This window comes from Stegostoma tigrinum, chromosome 27, assembly GCF_030684315.1.
Source record: "Stegostoma tigrinum isolate sSteTig4 chromosome 27, sSteTig4.hap1, whole genome shotgun sequence".
Lineage (NCBI taxonomy): Eukaryota > Metazoa > Chordata > Chondrichthyes > Orectolobiformes > Stegostomatidae > Stegostoma > Stegostoma tigrinum.
Genome location: NC_081380.1, coordinates 46,961,121 through 46,984,843, shown reverse-complemented (window position 1 = coordinate 46,984,843; position 23,723 = coordinate 46,961,121). Strand labels below are relative to the sequence as shown.

Here is a 23,723-nt window from a genome sequence, read left to right as displayed (position 1 = left end):
TGGCAGACCTACATAGTTTCTCCAGCAATTTCTTGTTTTTGTTTGTTTCGGATTTCAGCGTCCGCAGTTCTTTGTTTCAATTTTGTTTGATGATCTGCAGCCCCGGGACCACCCCTGGTTGACTGGGTTGCAGGCGCCATGTCGGTGCAATTGGATATTGCTGGACCCTCTAGCACAAGAAGGGAGTCCAACACGACCTCACCAAGATGGCAGACGGCTATTCCCATCGCCACGAGCTGCCCTTCCGAGTGGTGGGGTCAGCGCTCGCCCTCTCTCTCTCTCCACCCGACCTCACTCCAGGGAGTGCGCGTGCGCAGTGGGGCGGTCCCTTTTAGAGAACAAACGCCCTAATCAAAAGTCGGCGGATAGAAATCGGCTAAAAGGGTCGGGCGCAGTTAACGATTCCGCTGTTCTCGCGCGCTATTTTCCAACAGATTTACAGTGAGAGGGGAAAAAAAATATAAGTTTCACAAACAAGAGGCGGCCGATCTGAGAACTGACGCGGGGGGACGGATTTTATGAAGTAAACACGCGTCTGTTTGCCGCCCGGGGACTTTATATTTTCTTTAGTTTAGTGTGTTGTGAAGGGAGGCCTGAGGCCTAGGCGGCGAGTAGGCCGCTGCCGGCACCGCTGGGCAGGCAGAGCGGAGCTGAGAGTAGCCCGGCCCGGGTAGAGCACACTGAGGGACATGGCGGCTAATTTCGACGCCCAGAAGCAAGAGAGTTGGTACTTCGGTCCCATGAGGCGGGACCAAGCCGTGTCTCTGCTGATGGGCCAAAAGCACGGCACTTTCCTGGTGAGGGACAGTCGCACCATCCCAGGGGACTACGTGCTGAGTGTCAGCGAGAACTCGAAGGTGTCGCATTATATCATCAACAGCCGGCAGCAGCAAGGCCCAGGCCCCGGGCCCGGGCGCTACCGCATTGGCGACCAGGAGTTCGAGAATTTGCACGGCCTGCTGGAGTTCTACAAGATCCATTACCTGGACACCACCACCCTGCTGGAGCCTGTCCACAGGCCCAACGCCGCCTACATCCCCACCAACAGCGTCCCGTCTGAGGAGGCCCACTTTGTCCGCGCCCTCTTCGACTTCCCCGGCAACGACGAGGAGGACCTGCCGTTCCGCAAGGGCGACGTGCTCCGCATCCTGGACAAGCCCGAGGATCAGTGGTGGAACGCGCAGAACAGCGAAGGCCGCTGCGGCATGATCCCCGTGCCTTACGTGGAGAAATGCCGGCCCAGCTCGCTGCTCGGCCCGGCTAACAGCCCGGAGGGCGGCCAGGCGTTAGCGGCCCAGCACCAGCCCTCGCCGGGGGTTGGCGGAGTTGGGCAGCCTGAGTTCGGGCCCTATGCCCAGCCTAGTGTCAGTGCCTCGCTGCCCAACCTCCAGAACGGGCCGGTGTATGCCCGGGCCTTCCAGAAGCGTGTCCCCAATGCCTATGATAAGACGGCCCTGGCTCTGGAGGTAGGTGCCTTGTGGTCCATTCCGTTTCCTCCCCCTTTTCAGCAGTGCTCTGTCAGTCTGGGTATTCGAGTATTGCTGGTCGCTATACTTGGGGAAGGAAGGCAAATATCCGAAGACGGTGAAAAAGTCGATGATAAGTAATGTAAGATTAAGAACTTTCAGCGTTCTGCCCTGGTTTTAAAGAGAAGTCCTATTGGACGTGAAACGTTAACGCCAGATGCTGCTGGGCTTGTTGAATTTTTCTAGCGCTTTGTTTTTTTTTTCAGATTTCTAGCCTCACATTTTGCTTTTATTCTGCTTGAAAATCTGATTTTGATTAGTGTTAAGCTTTTTTATTTGATAACACTCGTGAAACAACTTGGGCTGTTAGGGATACTGTATCAATATTGAGCGCAGTGTTGAAAAGCTGAGATTGTCCTTTTTTTAAAAAAAGAAAGTGAGGGATATGGGGAATCTGGTGCCTTTGCTTATAAAACATTCCAAGGCACGCAATTGTTAGACCTGATTTGACAATGGGTTATGAGATGATATTAGAACAGATGACAATTTTTGTTGGAGGTGAATTTAAATAGGAGCAAATTTAGCAGGGTGGATATCCAAAACACACAGGCCTCAACTGTTGAAGGCACAACCACCAGTAGTGGACCAATTAAAATCAGGAACAAGGGAAATGCCAAGATTGTGAATCTCAGGTTTGTTGAACTCGGGAAGTTTTTAGAATTTAGAAGGCAGTGCTGCTTTGGGCTGAACACACAGATCCGAATTTTAAAATCAAAATGTTGCCTTAACTGGAATGATACTAGGGATGATGATGTGAGGAAAACTGGATTGTTTTCCTTGTGATTTGTGTGCTTACAATCCCAAATGATTTGGATTGAATAGATAAGGATGAAACAGTTTCCTTGTCAGAAAATGTGGAGCTGGAAAAGCACAGCCAGTCAGACAGCATCCCAGGAGTAGGAAAGTCAACGTTTCGGGCAGAGACCCTCCATTAGGATGGGTTTGATGAAGGGCTTCGGTCCAAAATGTTGACTTTCCTGCTCCTTGGATGCTGTCTGACTGTGCTTTTCCAGCTCCACATTTATTGATTCTAGCTTCCAGCACTTGCAGTCGTTACTGTCTCCAATGTCAGAAAGATCTGTAACCAGAGAGCACTAGTTTTATAGAGATCAGAGATAATGGGAACTGCAGTTGCTGGAGAATTCCAAGATAATAAAATGTGAGGCTGGATGAACACAGCAGGCCAAGCAGCATCTCAGGAGCACAAAAGCTGACGTTTCGGGCCTAGACCCTTCATCAGAGAGGGGGATGGGGAGAGGGAACTGGAATAAATAGGGAGAGAGGGGGAGGCGGACCGAAGATGGAGAGTAAAGAAGATAGGTGGGGAGGTAGGGAGGGGATAGGTCAGTCCAGGGAAGACGGACAGGTCAAGGAGGTGGGATGAGGTTAGTAGGTAGATGGGGGTGCGGCTTGGGGTGGGAGGAAGGGATGGGTGAGAGGAAGAACCGGTTAGGGAGGCAGAGACAGGTTGGACTGGTTTTGGGATGCAGTGGGTGGGGGGGCGGAAGAGCTGGGCTGGTTGTGTGGTGCAGTGGGGGGAGGGGACGAACTAGGCTGGTTTAGGGATGCAGTAGGGGAAGGGGAGATTTTGAAACTGGTGAAGTCCACATTGATACCATATGGCTGCAGGGTTCCCAGGCGAAATGAGTTGCTGTTCCTGCAACCTTTGGGTGGCATCATTGTGGCAGTGCAGGAGGCCCATGATGGACATGTCATCTAGAGAATGGGAGGGGGAGTGGAAATGGTTTGCAACTGGGAGGTGCAGTTGTTTGTTGCGAACTGAGCGGAGGTGTTCTGCAAAGCGGTCCCCAAGCCTCCGCTTGGTTTCCCCAATGTAGAGGAAGCCGCACCGGGTACAGTGGATGCAGTATACCACATTGGCAGATGTGCAGGTGAACCTCTGCTTAATGTGGAATGTCATCTTGGGGCCTGGGATAGGGGTGAGGGAGGTGGTGTGGGGACAAGTGTAGCATTTCCTGCGGTTGCAGGGGAAGGTGCCGGGTTTGGTGGGGTTGGAGGGCAGTGTGGAGCGAACAAGGGAGTCACGGAGAGAGTGGTCTCTCCGGAAAGCAGACAGGGGAGGGGATGGAAAAATGTCTTGGGTGGTGGGGTCGGATTGTAAATGGCCGAAGTGTCGGAGGATGATGCGTTGTATCCGGAGGTTGGTAGGGTGGTGTGTGAGAACAAGGGGGATCCTCTTAGGGCGGTTGTGGCGGGGGCGGGGTGTGAGGGATGTGTTGTGGGAAATACGGGAGACGCGGTCGAGGGCGTTCTCGATCACTGTGGGGGGGAAAGTTGCGGTCCTCAAAGAACTTGGACATCTGGGATGTGCGGGAGTGGAATGTCTGATCCTGGGAGCAGATGCAGCGGAGGCGGAGGAATTGGGAATAGGGGATGGAATTTTTGCAGGAGGGTGGGTGGGAGGAGGTGTATTCTAGGTAGCTGTGGGAGTCGGTGGGCTTGAAATGGACATCGGTTACAAGCTGGTTGCCTGAGATGGAGACTGAGAGGTCCAGGAAGGTGAGGGATGTGCTGGAGATGGCCCAGGTGAACTGAAGGTTGGGGTGGAAGGTGTTGGTGAAGTGGATGAACTGTTCGAGCTCCTCTGGGGAGCAAGAGGCGGCGCCGATACTGTCATCAATGTACCGGAGGAAGAGGTGGGGTTTGGGGCCTGTGTAGGTGCGGAAGAGGGACTGTTCCACGTAACCTACAAAGAGGCAGGCATAGCTGGGGCCCATGCGGGTGCCTATGGCCACCCCCTTAGTCTGTAGGAAGTGGGAGGAGTCAAAAGAGAAGTTGTTGAGTGTGAGGACGAGTTCAGCTAGGCGGATGAGAGTGTCGGTGGAGGGGGACTGGCTGGGCCTGCAGGACAGGAAGAAGCGGAGGGCCTCGAGGCCATCTCCATGCGGAATGCAGGTGTATAGGGACTGGACGTCCATGGTGAATATGAGGTGTTGGGGGCCAGGGAATTGGAAGTCCTGGAGGAGGTGGAGGGCGTGGTTGGGTCACGGATGTAGGTGGGGAGTTCCTGGACCAAAGGAGAGAAAATGGAGTCCAGATAGGTGGAGATGAGTTCGGTGGGGCAGGAGCAGGCTGAGACGATGGGTCGACCAGGGCAGGCAGGTTTGTGGATTTTGGGAAGGAGATAGAAACGGGCCATGCAGGGTTGGGGAACAATGAGGTTGGAGGCTGTGGGTGGGAGGTCCCCTGAGGTGATGAGGTCATGAATGGTGTTGGAGATGATGGTTTGGTGCTCGGGTGTGGGGTCATGATCGAGGAGGCGGTAGGAGGTGGTGTCGGAGAGTTGGCGTCTGGCCTCGGCGATGTAGAGGTCAGTGCGCCATACGACCACTGCGCCACCCTTGTCTGCGGGTTTGATGGTGAGGTTGGGGTTGGAGCGGAGGGAGCAGAGGGCTGCCCGTTCTGCGGGGGAGAGGTTGGAGTGGGTGAGAGGGGTGGAGAGGTTGAGGCGGTTAATGTCTCGACGGCAGTTGGAGATGAAGAGGTCGAGGGAGGGTAGGAGGCCTGGGGGTGGTGTCCAGGAGGAGGACTTGTGTTGGAAGCGGGTGAAGGGGTCAGTGGAAGGAGGGTTAGGTTCCCGGTTGAAGAAGTAGGCATGGAGGCGAAGACGGCGGAAAAACTGCTCTATGTCCAACCGTGACTGGTATTCGTTGATGTGTGGTTGTCGGGGGACAAAGGTGAGCCCCTTGCTAAGGACTGACCGTTCGTCCTCAGTCAGTGGGAGGTCTGGGGGGATGGTGAAGATGCGGCAGGGCTTAGTGTGGCTGTCTCCTCTGGGGTTGCTGGCTGTGGAGGTTGTGGGCGGAGCGATGAGGTCGTCGGCCGTGGGCGGGGTTCCGTCGGCCGCACTAGTTTTATAGCAGTTGTCGGTGGACAAGTGATGGAGGTGAAACTTTTTATGGTAAATTATGATCTGGAACGTACTCCCTGAAAGAATGGAGATAAATACGTTATCCACTTCCACTTTGGAATTAATAAATACCTGAAAATATGGCATGGGAATGATGAGTTTGGCCTGGGGTACTAATTGGATTGATCTCTCAAATGGTTGGAAAGAGCCGAATGGACGTGTTTTTTTTGTCCTGATGGTATTCTGCGGTATTGGGATGGGTGCCTTCTGTTGTGTAAGGAGATCGGAAGTACTGTCCTTGGAGCATGACGGGCTAAGTGGCAAGTTTCAACAGGTTTGTGTTTTGTAGATGGTGAAACCTTTCATGGGGTTAGTAACCAGAGGGTGCAGATAACTTGAGATAACAAGGTGTAGAGCTGGATGAACACAGCAGGCCAAGCAGCATCAGGGGTGCTGGAAAGTTGACGTTTTGGGACTAGACCCCTCTTCATTCTTCATTCCTCGGCTGCTAAGGAGGAAACCCGGATGTGAGGCAATCCATCACAACGGACCCCTGAGTTTAAAAACCAGGCAGGAAAACACTGATGCTTCATCAGAGGCTGCACTGAGGATGTTACCAAGCACGGTAGCGAAACGTCTGCAGAACAACAAACCAGCTCGGTGAGCCAGCCAGCCAATCTCAACACCCACAACCCAAGCTGCAGGTCTATTCCAAAACCTTAAGATATTTCAGTCTATGTTCTGGGATGCACTACCTGAGGTCATAGTGGGAATAGATTTTGCATTTTTTATAGTACCTTTGGTCAAGTTCCAAGGAAAGGTTATTTGAAAAATTATTCAAAAAATGTGTCCTTTAACACGGGAAGCTGTGACCACCAATTTGCACACCACCTTATCCTACAAACAGCAGAGATGAATGAGCAGGTAGTCTATTGAGAATTAAGCATGGGTCTAAGAAGCCATGGAGTGAACTTCCTACTTCAAAGAACAATATCGCCCACGGGAACTTTTTCGTGTTCCTCCAAACAGCAGATGGACCTCTGTTCAGTATCTAATCTGAGATGGCAGGATTGGCTTGGGAGAGGATTTTCAGAACTAACAAGTCTTCATTGGTCAATGCATCGAGTATAGGAGTTGGGATCTATGCTGTGCCTGTACAGGACATTGGTGAGGCCACTTTTCAGAATTAGCATACAATTCTGGTCACCCTTCAAGAGGAAGGATGTTGTTTAAACTTGAAAGGGTTCAGAAAAGATTTACAAGGATTTTGGTGGGACTGGAGGGTTTGAGTTATAGAAAGGCACTGAATAGGCTGGGGCTTTATTTCCACCCCCCCCCCCCCCCAAAAAAAGCTTTGGAGGCTGAGGGGTGATCTTTATAGAGGCTTAGAAAATCACGAGGGGCAAGGATGGGGTGAATAGCCAAGGTCTTTTTGCTAAGATGGGGGAGTCCAAAACTACAGGACATACGTTTAAGGTAAGAAGGGAAAGATTTTTAAAAAAGAGCTGAGGGGTAACTTGCATGTTGCGGTTGGTGTGTGTGTATGGAATGAACTGCCAAAGGTTGCCATGAAGGTGGGTACATTTACCTATAAAAGGCATCTGGATTGGTATATGAATAGCAATGGTTTGGAGTGATATGAACCAAATTGATGTCTGGTCAGCATGGATAAGTTGGACCAAAGGGCCTGTTTCTGTGTTGTAGCCAAGTGATGTGTTAATCATGTCAAAAATCAATATTCAAAGGAGTAGAGAGGAATGATGATGGCAAGCTTGGTTAAGGGGATTGGTTTTAAGAATTTTTTAAGGTAACAAAGTTTAGGAACGGAGGTCTTGAGCCTATGGCCTAGCAGCTGAACGCACAGCTGTCACCTTAGAACACTGGAAGTTACAGATGGGGGAAGGGAAAGTTATTGAAAGATATGAGCGTTGAAGTAGTTACTGAAATAGAGAGACAAGTTTGGAACAACTGGGTATAGACAATATATGTGAATCTACCCAGTTGCCCATGTCAACTGAAATATAAATGATTTAAGCAGAGAGAGGTGTGGGTGATCACACGAACAAAAGTGTCTCAATGTTCTGGGAAGAGTCAAGAGAAGTAGCATGTTAAACTAAGGTGACTCTTGGAATGGGGGAGTGAAATATGATTCCTGTGGCTTAACGATGGCACTAAATAGCTGTTTAAGACATCTACTGGAGTTCTAAGCAAATTATTCTGCAAACCTGCTCTTTGCTAACATGACACCCAAGAAACAGCCTGTTAAGGTGTGCAAAAAGATGCATTCTAAATGGTAGGGAGTAATCCAGATACGCATGAGCTTGGGCTTCATGAAGATTTCCTCTTTGGTTAATACTGTGACTGAATTAAAATGCAAACTATATTTGTATGTGACATTTTGTTGAGATTGCAAAAGTGTTTTCTATTAAAATAGATATAGAAATGTTAAGAATAAAGCCAGGGTCCAAGTCACTTGTGCGTTGGCAATATTGGAAAGAGGAAGAAGTCCCTGAACTTGCAGCATGGTATACAGTGACAATGTCTCAACTATCTTTTTTTCCTGGGATAATGGGAACTGCAGATGCTGGAGAATTCCAAGATAATAAAATGTGAGGCTGGATGAACACAGCAGGCCAAGCAGCATCTCAGGAGCACGAAAGCTGACGTTTCGGGCCTGGACCCTTCATCAGAGAGGGGGATGGGGAGAGGGAACTGGAATAAATAGGGAGAGAGGGGGAGGCGGACCGAAGATGGAGAGAAAAAAGATAGGTGGAGAGAGTATAGGTGGGGAGGTAGGGAGGGGATAGGTCAGTCCGGGGAAGACGGACAGGTCAAGGAGGTGGGATGAGGTTAGTAGGTAGATGGGGGTGCGGCTTGGGGTGGGAGGAAGGGATGGGTGAGAGGAAGAACCGGTTAGGGAGGCAGAGACAGGTTGGACTGGTATTGGGATGCAGTGGGTGGGGGGGGAAGAGCTGGGCTGGTTGTGTGGTGCTTTGGGGGGAGGGGACGAACTGGGCTGGTTTAGGGATGCAGCAGGGGAAGGGGAGACCCTGAAACTGGTGAAGTCCACACTGACACCACCAGGCTGCAGGGCTCCCAGGCGGAACACGAGTTGCCGTTCCTGCAACCCTCGGGCGGCATCACTGTGGCAGTGCAGGAGGCCCATGATGGACATCCCATCTAGAGAATGGGAGGGGGAGTGGATGGTCTCAATGCATATCCACATAATTTGTGCAACTTCATTAAATCTTGGCTTAGTTAAAACTAAAGCCTCAAGTAGACTAGTGATTGTAGGAGAAAATCTAAGCCAAGGTCCACCTGTCAGATTAAAAATCCTGGGGCCCTATTTGAAGCGAGCAGAAGAAACTCCACCAGCATTCTTCACCATTGCCATCAGAACACATTGCTTATTTTTTTTTCAATTGTTTAGGGAATTTAATCGCAGTAAATTTCAAATATAAATGACTTGGAACAGTGTTGTGCCTCAGAAGGAAGTGTTATTTTGACCTGCAATTGTTTTAGATGCTCATCATGACCAGGATAGTTCTGGTTTGGGTTGGAGAAGGGGGGAAACTGACTAGTGACTTTGCCTCATCCGCTGTCTTGACTTATCCACCTGACTTTCTCGGAGTGTCAGGTGAGTACAGGATTTGCATTGAATTAACAACCATAACAAATAAGTCGTCTGGCAATGTTCTTCATCCAGTCACGTGAGCAATTGTACCAATGAGAGGTATAGAAGAGTTGTTGATAATTTTAAATACAATTACATTATTACAAAAGGAGAGAGTATACTAGTCAGTGAAGCTGCAGGTCTGTCTGCACACAGCGAAGGACATTGGGCTGTAATGATCAAGAATTTTTACTTTTTTCATGTATTTTAATTCATTTTGATGTTTAGAGCATCTTGTTGATGCTTCTTAACTGACTTCTGCAAAGTTTGTCTGTACTTATTAACAACCCTTCAATTAACTAACATTGTTGATTCCCAATTAAGCATATTTTCCTGGAACAGTTACATCATTCACTGCAAGCAATCCATTATTTTAAAGTAGAAAGGAATGTAAACTTAAATGATGAAAGAGCAATTGAATTTTAGTCAGATTAGTAGACTGTATGCCATCAATTACACTTTCCTTTGCCACAAAGTTTTTGATAACACAATCAAATCCCAAAGTTAATTGAGTACTGCCTTTCTATAATTCAAGTAAAATCATTGCAACATGGCTAATCGAACATAAGCATTTCTCCTGTCGTGTGTTTTTCATTTTTTTTACTGTTTGCTGAAAATGGACTAATGTGAAAAGGCGGCCAGAGTTCTAATCATTCAGTGTTTCTAGTTATTGAAACTTGAGTAATTATTAGATGTAACAAGTGTAGAGGTGGATGAACACAGCAGGCCAAGGAGCAGAAAAGCTGACGTTTCGGGCCTAGACCCTTCAGAAATCCCCATTTCTGAAGAAGTGTCGAGGCCCAAAACATCAGCTTTCCTGCTCCTCTGATGCTGCTTGGCCTGCTGTGTTCATTCGCCTCTACGTCTTGTTATCTCAGATTCTCCAGCATCTGAATTTCCTACTATTTCTAATTATTAGATGTGGTGATTCAAGTGTGATTAAAAAATTATGCATTGCGTAAGTTCTAGCTGGTAACTGGAGAGATGTGTTTGAAAGTACCCTGCATCAAAATTTGTATGTTGTAGTGAATTCTGTCTCAAGATCCCGTGTTTTTCTCTTTTGGAATGCTGTGAGGTTGCAAAAAAAACTTGCCAGTTGAGTTTCAAAAGATCTTGATTTCCTAAAGATCACAAGTGTTTGCAATGTAGTTTAAGATATTCTTGATTGAAATTTACAGCCTCACTTCTCATGCAATCTTGCTACTTGGTAATTCAGCAAAATCTTCAAGCAAGGGGTTTGAAATTTGAGGTAGAAACAATATCGTAGTTATCTTTCAACATCCAAGCATTCTTTTCATACACGTTCGTGAGCAGGATGCAATTTTTTGATGAAAATGTGAAGGGATAGACTTCACAAATGACTTAATTTTGCTTTTGAGCCTCCCAAGTTCTTGTGTGCTAATATGAAAATACATAGGGCAGAGCACACTTAAGTCAAGGTGCTGTTATTGGGATCACCATTTGGCTGAAGTGGAGTTCCGATGGCAGATCTGTAATCATTGGTTTGCATTACAAAGTTAAGAATGTTCTTTTCAAGCACGATGTTGGGATGATATCACCTATAATTGGGTCTGTTTCACAGTTTGGGTAGATGTACAGGAAGCAAATTTCTGTTGTCTTTACTAAACTACCTAGCCGTGATAGTGTGTTGGAAGATATTAGATTTGGAGGCATGGTCTGGTGGGGTTTGAAAACATAGACCATTGAGCTTGAGTGATAGAACATAGAACATAGAACATAGAACAGTACAGCACAGAACAGGCCCTTCAGCCCACAATGTTGTGCCGACCATTGATCCTCATGGATGCACCCTCAAATTTCTGTGACCATATGCATGTCCAGCAGTCTCTTAAATGACCCCAATGACCTTGCTTCCACAACTGCTGCTGGCAACGCATTCCATGCTCTCACAACTCTCTGCGTAAAGAACCTGCCTCTGACATCCCCTCTATACTTTCCACCAACCAGCTTAAAACTATGACCCCTCGTGCTAGCCATTTCTGCCCTGGGAAATAGTCTCTGGCTATCGACTCTATCTATGCCTCTCATTATCTTGTATACCTCAATTAGGTCCCCTCTCCTCCTCCTTTTCTCCAATGAAAAGAGACCGAGCTCAGTCAACCTCTCTTCATAAGATAAGCCCTCCAGTCCAGGCAGCATCCTGGTAAACCTCCTCTGAACCCTCTCCAAAGCATCCACATCTTTCCTATAATAGGGCGCCCAGAACTGGACGCAGTATTCCAAGTGCGGTCTAACCAAAGTTTTATAGAGCTGCAACAAGATCTCACGACTCTTAAACTCAATCCCCCTGTTAATGAAAGCCAAAACACCATATGCTTTCTTAACAACCCTGTCCACTTGGGTGGCCATTTTAAGGGATCTATGTATCTGCACACCAAGATCCCTCTGTTCCTCCACGCTGCCAAGAATCCTATCCTTAATCCTGTACTCAGCTTTCAAATTCGACCTTCCAAAATGCATCACCTCGCATTTATCCAGGTTGAACTCCATCTGCCACCTCTCAGCCCATCTCTGCATCCTGTCAATGTCCCGCTGCAGCCTACAACAGCCCTCTACACTGTCAACGACACCTCCGACCTTTGTGTCGTCTGCAAACTTGCTGACCCATCCTTCAATTCCCTCGTCCAAGTCATTAATAAAAATTACAAACAGTAGAGGCCCAAGGACAGAGCCCTGTGGAACCCCACTCACCACTGACTTCCAGGCAGAATATTTTCCTTCTACTACCACTCGCTGTCTTCTGTTGGCCAGCCAATTCTGTATCCAAGCAGCTAAGTTCCCCTGTATCCCATTCCTCCTGACCTTCTGAATGAGCCTTCCATGGGGAACCTTATCAAATGCCTTACTGAAGTCCATATACACCACATCCACAGCTTGACCCTCATCAACCTTACTAGTCACATCCTCAAAAAACTCGATAAGGTTTGTAAGGCATGACCTACCCCTCACAAAGCCGTGTTGACTGTATTTGATCAAGCCATGCTCTTCCAGATGGTCATAAATCTTATCCCTCAGAATCCTTTCTAACACCTTGCAGACGACAGACGTGAGACTTACCGGTCTATAATTGCCGGGGATTTCCCTATTTCCTTTCTTGAAGAGAGGAATTACATTTGCCTCTCTCCAGTCCTCAGGTACGACTCCAGTGGAGAGCGAGGATGCAAAGATCTTCGCAAGTGGCGAAGCAATTGCATTTCTCGTTTCCCAAAGCAGCCGAGGACAAATCTGATCCGGGCCTGGCGACTTGTCAATCTTAATGTTTGACAAAATTTTCAGTACATCAGCTTCCTCTATCTCTATCCATTCCAGCATGCACACCTGCTCTTCAAAGGTTTCATTCACTACACAGGTCGTTTCTTTCGTAAAGACAGAAGCAAAAAACTCATTTAGGGCTTCCCCTACCTCCTCAGGCTCCACACACAAGTTCCCTATGCTATCCCTGATCGGCCCTACTCTTTCTTTGACCATTAAGTGAATGAGACTGGGTGCATATTGGGACATAGGTGGCAGACTTTTGTTTTGACTTCAGGATTACAAGGGGGAGATTGTAGAAGGCTGTCCAGGAGTGCAGCTGCAGAGTTTAGAGATAGCGAAAGCATAGATGGCAGTTAAGTTGCTGAAATAGCTAGTTTGTGACAATATAGAAATGGATGAAAGTTTGTATTCCAATGTCTATAATCTGTAGCAAAGTTGGTGTGTGGGAGTCCCCTTTGCAGCAGGGTGACCAAATTCAGTTCCCAAATAGGAGTTGACCATTTGTAACTTACCTGCCCAGTATTTGGAATGTTGATGTCTTCAGGGAGGTGATGGTCCAGTGATATCACTGGATAGTTAGTCCAGAGACCCAGTTAATGGTCTGGGCACTTGGGTTCAAATCTGCAGCAGATGATGGAATTTCATTTCATTAAAATTTTGTGTTTGCATATAATGATGACCTCAATTTTTTTTAAAATCAGGAAATACACACTGCCTGGTTCTGTAATGTCCTTTTTAAGGAAGAAAAGTGCCAGTCTTACCTGGTCTGGCCCACATGTGACTCCAGACCCATAGCAATATGAATGACTTTTAACTGCCCTCTGGTCAGTTAGGCATGGGTGATAATTGCTGGTCTGGCCAGTGACCCTGTAATCCCATGAATGAGTTTTTTTTTAAAAAATGGGAGATGGATGCTAAAAGTCTAATAAAATTAAACTAATGGAATGTAGTCTAATGTTTCTAAAATAAAAAGGCATTATTATTTTAGCATGTAATCAATGTTGCATTCCTGTGTGGCTATCTTTATTAGTTGGAGACAACAAATTTCAAGTGTGATTTGCCCTTGCTAACTGCTGGGCAACATTTCCCCAGGGGATAATACTTGTATACTCAGCCATTGTTTCTTGGGGGTCTTCCTGAGGTCTCCAAACTGATGTGATTTTCCCCCTTTCCAATTTCCCTTCACTCATTTTCCCCCGTGTCTAGAACAAGAGATTTAGGTATTGATTCCCTCCTAGACTCAATGGCTTTGTTACAGTGAACAAAAACAAAGTTGCTGAAAAAGCTCAGGCAGTCTGGCAGCATCTGTGAAGGGAAAAATAGTTAATGTTTAGGTCCAGTGACCCTTCCTCAGAACTGGGGGAAGTGTTCTGAGGAAGGGTCACCAGACCTGAAACATTAACTTTTTTTTTCCTTCACAGATGCTGCCAGACCTGCTGAGCTTTGCCATCAACTTCGTTTTTGTTCCTGATTTACAGCATCTGCAGTTCTTTCGGTTTTTATTTGGCATTGTAACAATGTTGACTTTGGCCTTGCGGCAACCATGTGATCAAGTAATGTGAACACACTTAAAATCCATTCATTATGGTTTCTGTTCCACTGCCATATCAAAACTGTTCTTGTCAAACTCACAAATTATGCTTTGCTGGAGTAATGGGCTGGAAACAGACCTGTCATTCCCAGAGTTGTCATAAAACTTAGATTTCAAAGTATGCAAAGTCTCAACTTGGGTCTGACAGGCGGGTAAAATAAACAGGAAGTAGAGATAACAAAGTGTAGAGCAGGATGAACACAGCAGACCAAGCAGGAAGACTGATGTTTCGGACCTAGACAGAAAGTAGACCAGGTTTCTGTAGTAAACAAAATTATTTATTGCAAGTAAAGATTGTAACCACTGGCAAGCAACTATGAAGTGTCAGCATATATCTCTACCAGTTAAAGCTCTTAAATCCCTTCTAAAAACCTCCCTAAATTTTAAAAAGAGAGAGTGGGGGGGAGGGTGCAAAAGAACTGGCAAAACACTCATGGTTCCAGTCCAATGTTTGCTGAGATGAGCATATTGTTTGCCAGGATTTTCTGTTCAAGATAACAAAGTGTGGAGCTGGATGAACACAGCAGGCCAAGCAGCATCTCAAAAGCACAAAAGCTGACACTTCGGGCCTAGACCCTTCATCAGAGAGCCTGTTCTTCAATCTTTTCTTTTGTTCTGTTCTTCAATTTTTAAAAATTTTCTCCAGGTTCTAATCACTTTGCAGGAGGCACAGGTATATGGTATACTAACTGCACCATTGTTAAAGGCCACAGCTTATAACTGATGAGAGAAAATAAACTAGCTTTCTTCAAGCTTTCGATCTTTTACTGGCAAGAAAGACACACCATTTGCCCTGGGATTAGACTGAAGTCATTGTCTTTGATCCCCACCACAAGCTATTACTCCCTTATCACTGATTGCATTCTGCCCTCTGGCAACCGTCGCAATCGCATTGTCATGTTTTGAGACTGAAATGCTCTTTCAACCCCACAGTTCTACCACTGTTAGAACTGCGTATTTCAACAACATAATGATGTCAGGCTGTGTCACAGGCTTTGCTTTCTTACTGTCGAAGATCTTCTCCACATTTCTGCTACTTTCAGAGTTGACTGGTCTAATGCACATTTTAAAATTTATTCTCTTGAGGGATGTGGGTGTTGCTAGTTGGCCAGCCTTTATTGCCTATCCATGGATGTTTTTAAAGTGGTGTGGATTAGCTGTCTTTTTGAATTGTTGCAGTCCATACTCTTACATTCTGTCCTATATAAATGTGAAGTTGTCCAAACTTTACCCTTGTCTTAAATTAGACTGCACTTGCTAAACACATTGACTCCCTATAAAGCAATGTCTTGAATTTAACATTCTCTGTATACTAGGCCACTGTCTCTATCTTACAACCCTGAAACTTCCAATATCTGCCCTTGATTACCGTATATACATGAGTATAAATGGATCTGTTGTAAAAGTCGACCCCTATTTTTGGCCGATAAGATTTGGAAAGTTCCAGATTTTTGTACAATGTCAACCCTAGTTCTTCGCAGATAACAGGTCAACATTTGAGAGTCCAGGTCCTGTGCATAAATGTTACAATGAGGAAATGAGAGACAACAAAATGTGAGGCTGGATGAACACAGCAGGCCCAGCAGCATCTCAGGAGCACAAAAGCTGACGTTTCGGGCCTCGACCCTTCATCAGAGGAAGGGAAATGAATTTTTTTTTGTACTGTGACGTCCAACTCTCACCAACATTAAGCTATGGATTTCGTATGTTCATTATCAAATGAGAACTATAATTAGTGTGACACAAAGTTTATCACTTCATTTCATATAAGAGGCCTATATGCATTTACTTTACTGTAATTACTGTATCACTGATACCTTTCTTCAGACAAGATTTGATTGGATGTGCAGCTGTTGACTATTTCTCACAGCTACAATGATCAGTTAGACTGTATGAGAGTCAAAAATCTGAACTGTTTTTCAGAAATAAAAACTTAAAATGACTTTTTGAAAAATTTAAAACCGTGGACAAGATAAAATGGAGGGAAATGGAAAGATTTAGCGCAAAAACTGAAGATGCTTCAGATCAGTCAGGTGACAACCTCCCTTTGTACGCAGCTTGGTTGAGCTCTGTTCCCCTATAGCTCTGAATTTCAGCCCTTGAAAAGTAGTATGCTTGAAATAGTTGACTCCATAAATTTAACTTAACTTTTAATGTCTTAAAATTTGACTTGTACACATGTGTTTGTACAGGGTAATTCTGGCCTCTTGTGTAGACTGAATTTGATAGCTGTAACCATCGGTAGCCATACTTCGAGTTGCCTGGGACATAAGTTGTGGAATTCCATTCCTACCCTGTATCTGCCTTTTGTTTAGTCGTCTTCCTTTAAGCTGCTGCATAAAATTTTCTCTTCAATATCCAGAAATCCCCAGATTCCATCTGAGAACTAAGATCCGGATAAGCTTGGTCAAAATGGATCACGGGATATGGGAGTGTTGTGGGAAAATGTAGTTGTTACCAGATCAGTTATGATCTGGTTGATTGGTGGCACAAGCTCAGTATGAGTAAACCAATTGTCATTGTCAGTTCTACTTTGTCCTTCATCCAGACACCCAAACCAAAAACTCTCCAGCTGCTGCAATGAGGAAATAGAGATATATAACACCTTGTCTGTTTAAAAGCCCTACATCTATGCAAGTTGATAGGTGCATAACAGAAGTGTTTGAAAGGTTCTGGATGTGAGTTTGCTCGCTGACCTGGAAGGTTAGTTTTCAGACGTTTCATCACCATTCTAGGTAACATCATCAGTGAGCCTCCGAAGCGCTGGTGTTATGTCCCGCTTTCTGTTTATCTGGTTAGGTTTCCTTGGGTTGGTGATGTCATTTCCTGTTCTTTTTCTCAGGGGATGGTAGATTGATTTGGAGCCCATGTGTTTGTTGATGGAATTCCGGTTGGAATGCCATGCTTCTAGGAATTCTCGTGCGTGTCTCTGTTTGGCTTGTCCTAGGATGGATGTGTTGTCCCAATCAAAGTGGTGTCCTTCCTCCTCTGTATGTAAGGATACGAGTGATAGTGGGTCATGCCGTTTTGTGGCTAGTTGATGTTCATGTATCCTGGTGGCTAGCTTTCTGCCAGTTTGTCCAATGTAGTGTTTGTCACAGTTCTTGCAAGGTATTTTGTAGATGACGTTTGTTTTGCTTGTTGTCTGTATAGGGTCTTTTAGGTTCATTAGCTGCTGTTTTAGTGTGTTGGTGGGTTTGTGGGCTACCCTGATGCCAAGAGATCCGAGTAGTCTGGCAGTCATTTCGGAAATGTCTTTAATGTAGGGGAGAGTGGTTATGGTTCCTGGGCCCGTTTTGTCTGTTTGTTTGGGTTTGTCGCTGAGAAATCAGCGGACTGTGTTCATAGGGTACCCATTATTTTTGAATATGCTGTATAGGTGATTTTCTTCTGCTCTTTGTAGTTCCTCTGTGCTGCAGTGTGGTGTGGCTCGTTGGAATAATGTTCGAATGCAGCTTTGTTTGTGGGTGTTGGGATGGTTGCTCCTGTAGTTCAGTGTTTGGTCCGTATGTGTTGTTTTCCTGTAGACGCTGGTTTGAAGTTCCCCATTGACTGTTCGCTCCACTGTGACATCTAGGAATGGCAGTTTGTTGTTTTCCTCCTCTGAGTGTTATACCAGTAAAGGGTATTATTGATGGTCTTGAAGGTTTCCTCTAATTTGTTTTGTTTAGTGATGACAAAGGTGGTGTCCACGTAGCGGACCCAAAGTTTGGGTTGGATGATTGGCAGAGCTGTTTGTTAAAGTCTCTGCATTACTGCCTCTGCTAAGAACCCTGATATCGGAGATCCCATGGGTGTACCGTTGGTTTGTCTGTAGGTTTTGTTATTGTAAGTGAAGTGGGTGGTGAGGCATAGGTCCACTAGCCAAATGATGTTGTCCTTGCTAATGAGGTTGGTGGTGTCTGGTGTATGTGTCTTCAGTTCTTCTAAAATAGTGTAGTCAGTGCTTCTTTGGCCAGGTTGATGTTGATGGATGTGAACAGGGCTGTTACGTCAAAGGAGACCATTATTTCATCCTCTTCTATCTTGGTGTTTTTGGTGTTCAGGAATTCTTGGGTGGAGCGAATGGAGTGGCGGAAGTCTTCTACTAGGTGTTTTAGTCTTTGGTGTAGTTCCTTGGCTAATCTGTAGGTTGGTGTTCCAGGTAGCGACACTATGGGTCACAAACCAGGAGCCCCCCTCAGACCCAAAGTGTCACTACCTGGAAAACAACACATACGGACCAAATACTGAACTACAGGAGCAACCATCCCAACACCCACAAACAAAGCTGCATTCGAACATTATTCCAATGAGCCACACCACACTGCAGCACAGAGGAACTACAAAGAGCAGAAGAAAATCACCTATACAGCATATTCAAAAATAATGGGTACCCTATGAACACAGTCCGCTGATTTCTCAGCGACAAACCCAAACACACAGACAAAACGGGCCCAGGAACCATAACCACTCTCCCCTAAATCAAAGACATTTCCGAAATGACTGCCAGACTACTCGGATCTCTTGGCATCAGGGTAGCCCACAAACCCACCAACACACTAAAACAGCAGCTAATGAACCTAAAAGACCCTATACAGACAACAAGCAAAACGAACGTCAAATACCTTGCAAGAACTGTGACAAACACTACATTGGACAAACTGGCAGAAAGCTAGCCACCAGAATACGTGAACATCAGCTAGCCACGAAACGACAAGACCCACTATTACTCGTATCCTTACATACACGTGAGGAAGGACACCACTTTGATTGGGACAACGTATCCATTCCTAGGACAAGCCAAACAGAGACACGCACGAGAATTCCTAGAAGCATGGCATTCCAACCGGAACTCCGTCAACAAACACATTGGCTCCAAATCAATCTACCATCCCCTGAGAAAACTATAACAGGAAATGACATCACCAACCCAAGGAAACCTAACCAGATAAATAGAAAGCGGGACATAACACCAGCGCTTCGTCGGAGGCTCACTGATGATGTTACGGTGACGAAACGTCTGAAAACTAACCTTCCAGGTCAGCGAGCAAACTCACATCCAGAACCTCCACCTGAGCTACAAATCTTCTCAAAACTTGTTTGAAAGGTTGAAGAGCAGGAGATATTAGATGGGGCAGGGGATTTTTTTGTGAGAGGCCCCAGTAAGACCTGTGGATGACAAAATACCAGCAGGAACTGGAGTATAATAGCTAAGTTGAATACTGATAGTTAAATTTTTACACAAGGGATCAGCTGGGAGTCGGTTTATAACAAAGTGTCAGTAAACAAATCATTCAAATAACGAATCAGGACAGTCAATGTTTTGGTATACACCTTACACTCTTCAGCAGGGCTCCCGGTGAAGAGTGCATACCCAAAACGCCGACTTTTCTGCTCATCTGCCAGACCTGTAGTGTTGCTCCAGCTCCACACTGTATTGAACAAAAACAGAAGTTGCTGGAAAAACCCAGCAGGTCTGGCAGCACCTGTGAAGAGAAGAAACATCAGTTAACATTCCGGATCCGATTACCTTTCCAAAGAACTGTTTTGGCCCTGTCTCTCTCTGCAGTTCGTGTTATTATTAACAATCTATTTGAATGATCTACAGTATACTTGGGAACATTTATTGGAGGAGATGGAATAATTAGGTTTTATATGAAAAAGGACAACTTTGAATTTCAACTGAAGTTCCTGGGTATTTGTATAGAACAGCAGACTAGTTGTTCCTGCAGTTTAAATGGCTGCATGGTAAAAATGTTTTTCTTCAAGCAGAATTTACATGGTGCATTGATCTGAGCCACTAGCAACCGTAGCATGTGGTAAGGTAGTTGTTTAACAGTTCTTCACTTACTGATCCTGTCTCATCAATCTGGACAAACTGGTCAAAAACCATCAATTGGCAAGAGCTTTTTCAGTAATGCAGATATTTAAGAAAACAGTGATGACTTTCAGCAAAATTATCCCAATGGGGAAGAAGGATTCTTGGAAGGGGAATAAACTGACTATGGATAACCAAGAAAATTAAGGCTAGTATCAAATTAATAAGCAAGAAAAAGTACAATAGGGGAAAGGTTAAAAAGTTTTAAAAACCAACATCAATGACCAAAGGGAAAAAGCTTAATGAATTGAGGGCAAACTATCAAAGTAATAGAAAGAAACGGTAAGAGCTCCTTTAAATATATAAAAAGGACCAGAGGCCAAAGCGAAAGCAGACTCCTCAGGCAGTGGAGCTAGAGAACAATGAGGAGCAACAAACTGGCAGAGGAGTTGAATAAATACTTTGCATCAGTCTTATGGGGCTAGAAGCTGATGAGTTTCCTGGACCTGATGGGTTGCATCCTAGAATTTTAAAGGAAGTGGCTGTGGAGGTAATGGATGCACTGGTCATAATCTTTCAAGAATTCTTTGATTTTGAAAAAGCCCAATAGGATTGGAAAACTTCTAATGTAAAGCCTATTTTATAAAAGGAGGCACAAAATAAACTATAGAGCTATTTGCATAATATGTCATTGGGAAATCTTTATCATAAACAATGCAATTGAGAATTTAGAAATGTGTACTATAATAAAGTACAGTTTCATGAAGGGAAATCATGCCTGACACTTCTTCCAGTTCTTTGGACAGTTATTAATCGAACACAATGGATAAAGGAGAGCCAGCATAATAAATAAATTACAATGCCAAAAGGTGTTTGATTATGTCCTGAGAGTAAAGCTGTTTTAAGATTGGTGTTGGATAGAGGTTTGGCTTTTGATTAGACAGGGTAGATTTGATTTTATTGTCACGTACCTACAGTGGAAAAATTGTTCTGCAAACATTAAGGCAGCTGAAACAAAATAGGTAGGAAGGCAAATGCTGATTGGTGGAGGGATATAAACCTGGTTGATTGTTGAGTCGGGATAAACTTGGCAAATGGAAAGTAATGTGGGAAGATATGAAGTTATACACCGGCAGGATGAATTGAGTAGCTGAATATCCTTTCAATGGGGACAGACTGTACAAAGCTACAGCACAAGTGGATTTGGGGATCCTTGTGCTTGGATCTCAAAAATCTAGCCTCCATTCAACAGGTAATAATGATGGCAAGCATACTGTTATTACCTTTGGAATAAAATTTGTCTCATTTTAGCTAAAATTGCCAAGGCATTGATCAGACCATAACCTGGAATACAGAACAGTTTTGGGTCCCTTATCTGAGGAAAGATGTACTGGTGTTGGAAACAGTGCAGAGAAGGTTCACGAGTTTGATCTGGGTATGAAGGAGACCTCCTCCTGAGAAGAGGTTGAATAGCTTGGGCCTGTACTCACTGGAGTTCAAAAAATTTGAGCAATGTTAATGAAACGTACAAGAAAGTTAGGGGGTTTGATACAATGAATCCAGAGAGGTGGCTTCCTGGCTCAAGGAACAGTGACTTTATTCTGAACAAGATATCACCCATTTAAAACAGATGAGGAAAATCTTTTGGAGTACAGATGTTTATCACTCTGCCACTTTTAAACAATTCTTTGCAGAATACCTGGTCCTATTACAATGACGAAAAGTCCATTTTTAATTTACATGACTTGCTAAACGCACCCAAATTAATACGTATTGATTTGCCCACTTAAGGTAGCTGTGAGAAGCAAGGGTCCCACTTAGTCATGAGTTTATAAAGGGGGATGCTAATGACATGCTGATTTGGTGTATTTGTAGAACTGGGAAAATAGTTGCTGTAAATAGAAAATCAAGCCGTGGCTTGGTTAGTCCAATCTCCCAAGTCAGGCTGTTTCTTTTCTGCCCATTTTATATTAATTTATTCGGATCCAGTTTCTGTTTCCTGTCCAGCTGCTGTACAATCTGAAAGAAGTACTGACTTTCCTGTAAAAAGGTTTTGTATATTTTCTTTTGTGTTATTGCAGAGCAGGTATTTTTATGGTGGGTGTGGTTGCAACAGATGCAAGAAAGACTGAATCTCCTTCCAAAGTAATTTATGGGTACTGTTAGTAAGTTAATTATTTATCAAATACAGGGCATCTGCTGTGCTGTGTTTACTTCGAAGTACCATTGACATCAAGCATGTCACCAGAGGCGCTGTGGTAACTTGTGTAATTACTACATAGTGCTGTAATCCCTCTGAGCATGTGAATTTACCTGCGTTTGGTAATGAGGTGCTATTACTGATGCCAATATGCTTTGTGTTGATTGTATATTTTGTGCATCCCCTTCATTGTGAGGAGTGAATGAATTTTCCCTAATTTCTTTACAGCAATGCATCCTAATGGTTTGACAAATAAAATGGAGACTATCAATGTTTGACAATGTTTTCAGAGCATAAGAACATTTACAAAATCTTAAGCATACCATTCAGTAACTTAAGCTTGGTGACAACATACTTACTGTTCACTTGCAACATAACTGTTCTTTCCTTTACAGCATTAAGTTCCTTAATTAGAGACTTCCACTCAGAACTCAGTTGCCTGCTATTGATAACATTTGCGTATGTAGCAGACTGTAGTTTGTCCAGGTGAGAGTGAAGAACCTCTGTGTGGTATGTGCCAATGTCACGAAAACAATTTCCTGCCTGAATTTTGTGAACTTGGGTGGTGTGCCCTTTAACTCAATCAATCTCATTGGACGTTTTGTCAAATGATTTGTTGTCAGCTTTCTCCAGTGACTTTCTACAGTTAGCTGCGCAACAGTACCTGTGATCTGATGTTTCTGGTTAGCATTGATGCATAGTAACTCTCAGATTTTTATTTTCTCTCAGCTCCTTCAATTGAGAGTCTGGGGAATGGCCTATGGAAGTGTGTTTGTATAGCATGTTGTAACACAGCTAGGCATAATGAGCCCTAGCAACCCTGGAATCACTAGGTATCAGGGGCAAATTCTCTGAAGTCATACCTGGCACTCGGATGATCATGATTGTTGGTCAGCCGTTTACACCCCAAGACATCTCCTTTGTAGGAGTTTGTCTGGTAGTATCCTCTGCTCAACCATCTTCAACTCCTTCACAGGTGATCTTCCTTCCATCAACAGGTCAGAATTGGGGTTGTTTGCTGATGATTAATCAATGTTCATCACCATTCGTGACTCCTCAGATTCTGAAACAGTCCATGTTGGAATACAGCAAGATCTGGACAATATCCAGGATTGGGCTGACAAGTGGCAAGTAACTCATGCACCACAAAAGCTAGGCAGTGACTATCGCCAATAAGAGACAATCTGACCACCGTCTTTGACTTTGAATGGTAGTACCAACACTGAATCTCCACTAACCATGGCTTTGGGGTTACCGTTTGACCATAAACTCAACTGGATTCACCACATAAATGCAGTGGCGAGAAGAGCATGTCCGATATACTGCAGTGAGTAACTCCCTTCCTGACTCCCCAAGGCCTGCTCACCATCTACAAGGCACAAGACAGGGTTGTGATGGAATGCTCCCCACTTTCCTGGAAGGGTGCAGCCCCTACAACATTCAAAGCTTGATGCCAAACAGGACAAAGCAGCCTGTTTGATTAGTGCTACATTCACTCCTTCCTCCACTGACACTTGGCTGCAATGTGTGTCACCCACAAGATACACTGCAGAAATTCACCAAAGATCTTCCAACCGTGTTCTTGAATTAAACTAGTCCCACATACTTGTGCTTGGCCCATATCCTTCCAAATATTTCCTATTCGTGAACTTATCCTAAAGTCTATTAAACATTGTAACTGTACCTGCATCCACTACTTCCTCTGGAAGTTCGTTCCACACTCAAACCACTCTATTAAAATAAAAGATTGGCCCTGATGTCCTTTCTAAATTTTTCTTCTCTTAGT

General features: G+C 44.8%; 1 protein-coding gene across 1 annotated transcript in view; it reads left to right on the top strand.

The window, feature by feature from the left end:
- The first annotated feature begins 329 nt into the window (after positions 1-329).
- The window catches only part of crk (v-crk avian sarcoma virus CT10 oncogene homolog), a 49,376-nt gene continuing 25,982 nt past the window's right edge, over positions 330-23,723 (top strand). The window contains exon 1 of the mRNA XM_048556757.2: positions 330-1,466. Coding sequence (XP_048412714.1) covers positions 690-1,466 — 777 coding nt within the window. The 5' untranslated portion in view covers positions 330-689. The remainder of the gene's footprint in view (positions 1,467-23,723) is intronic.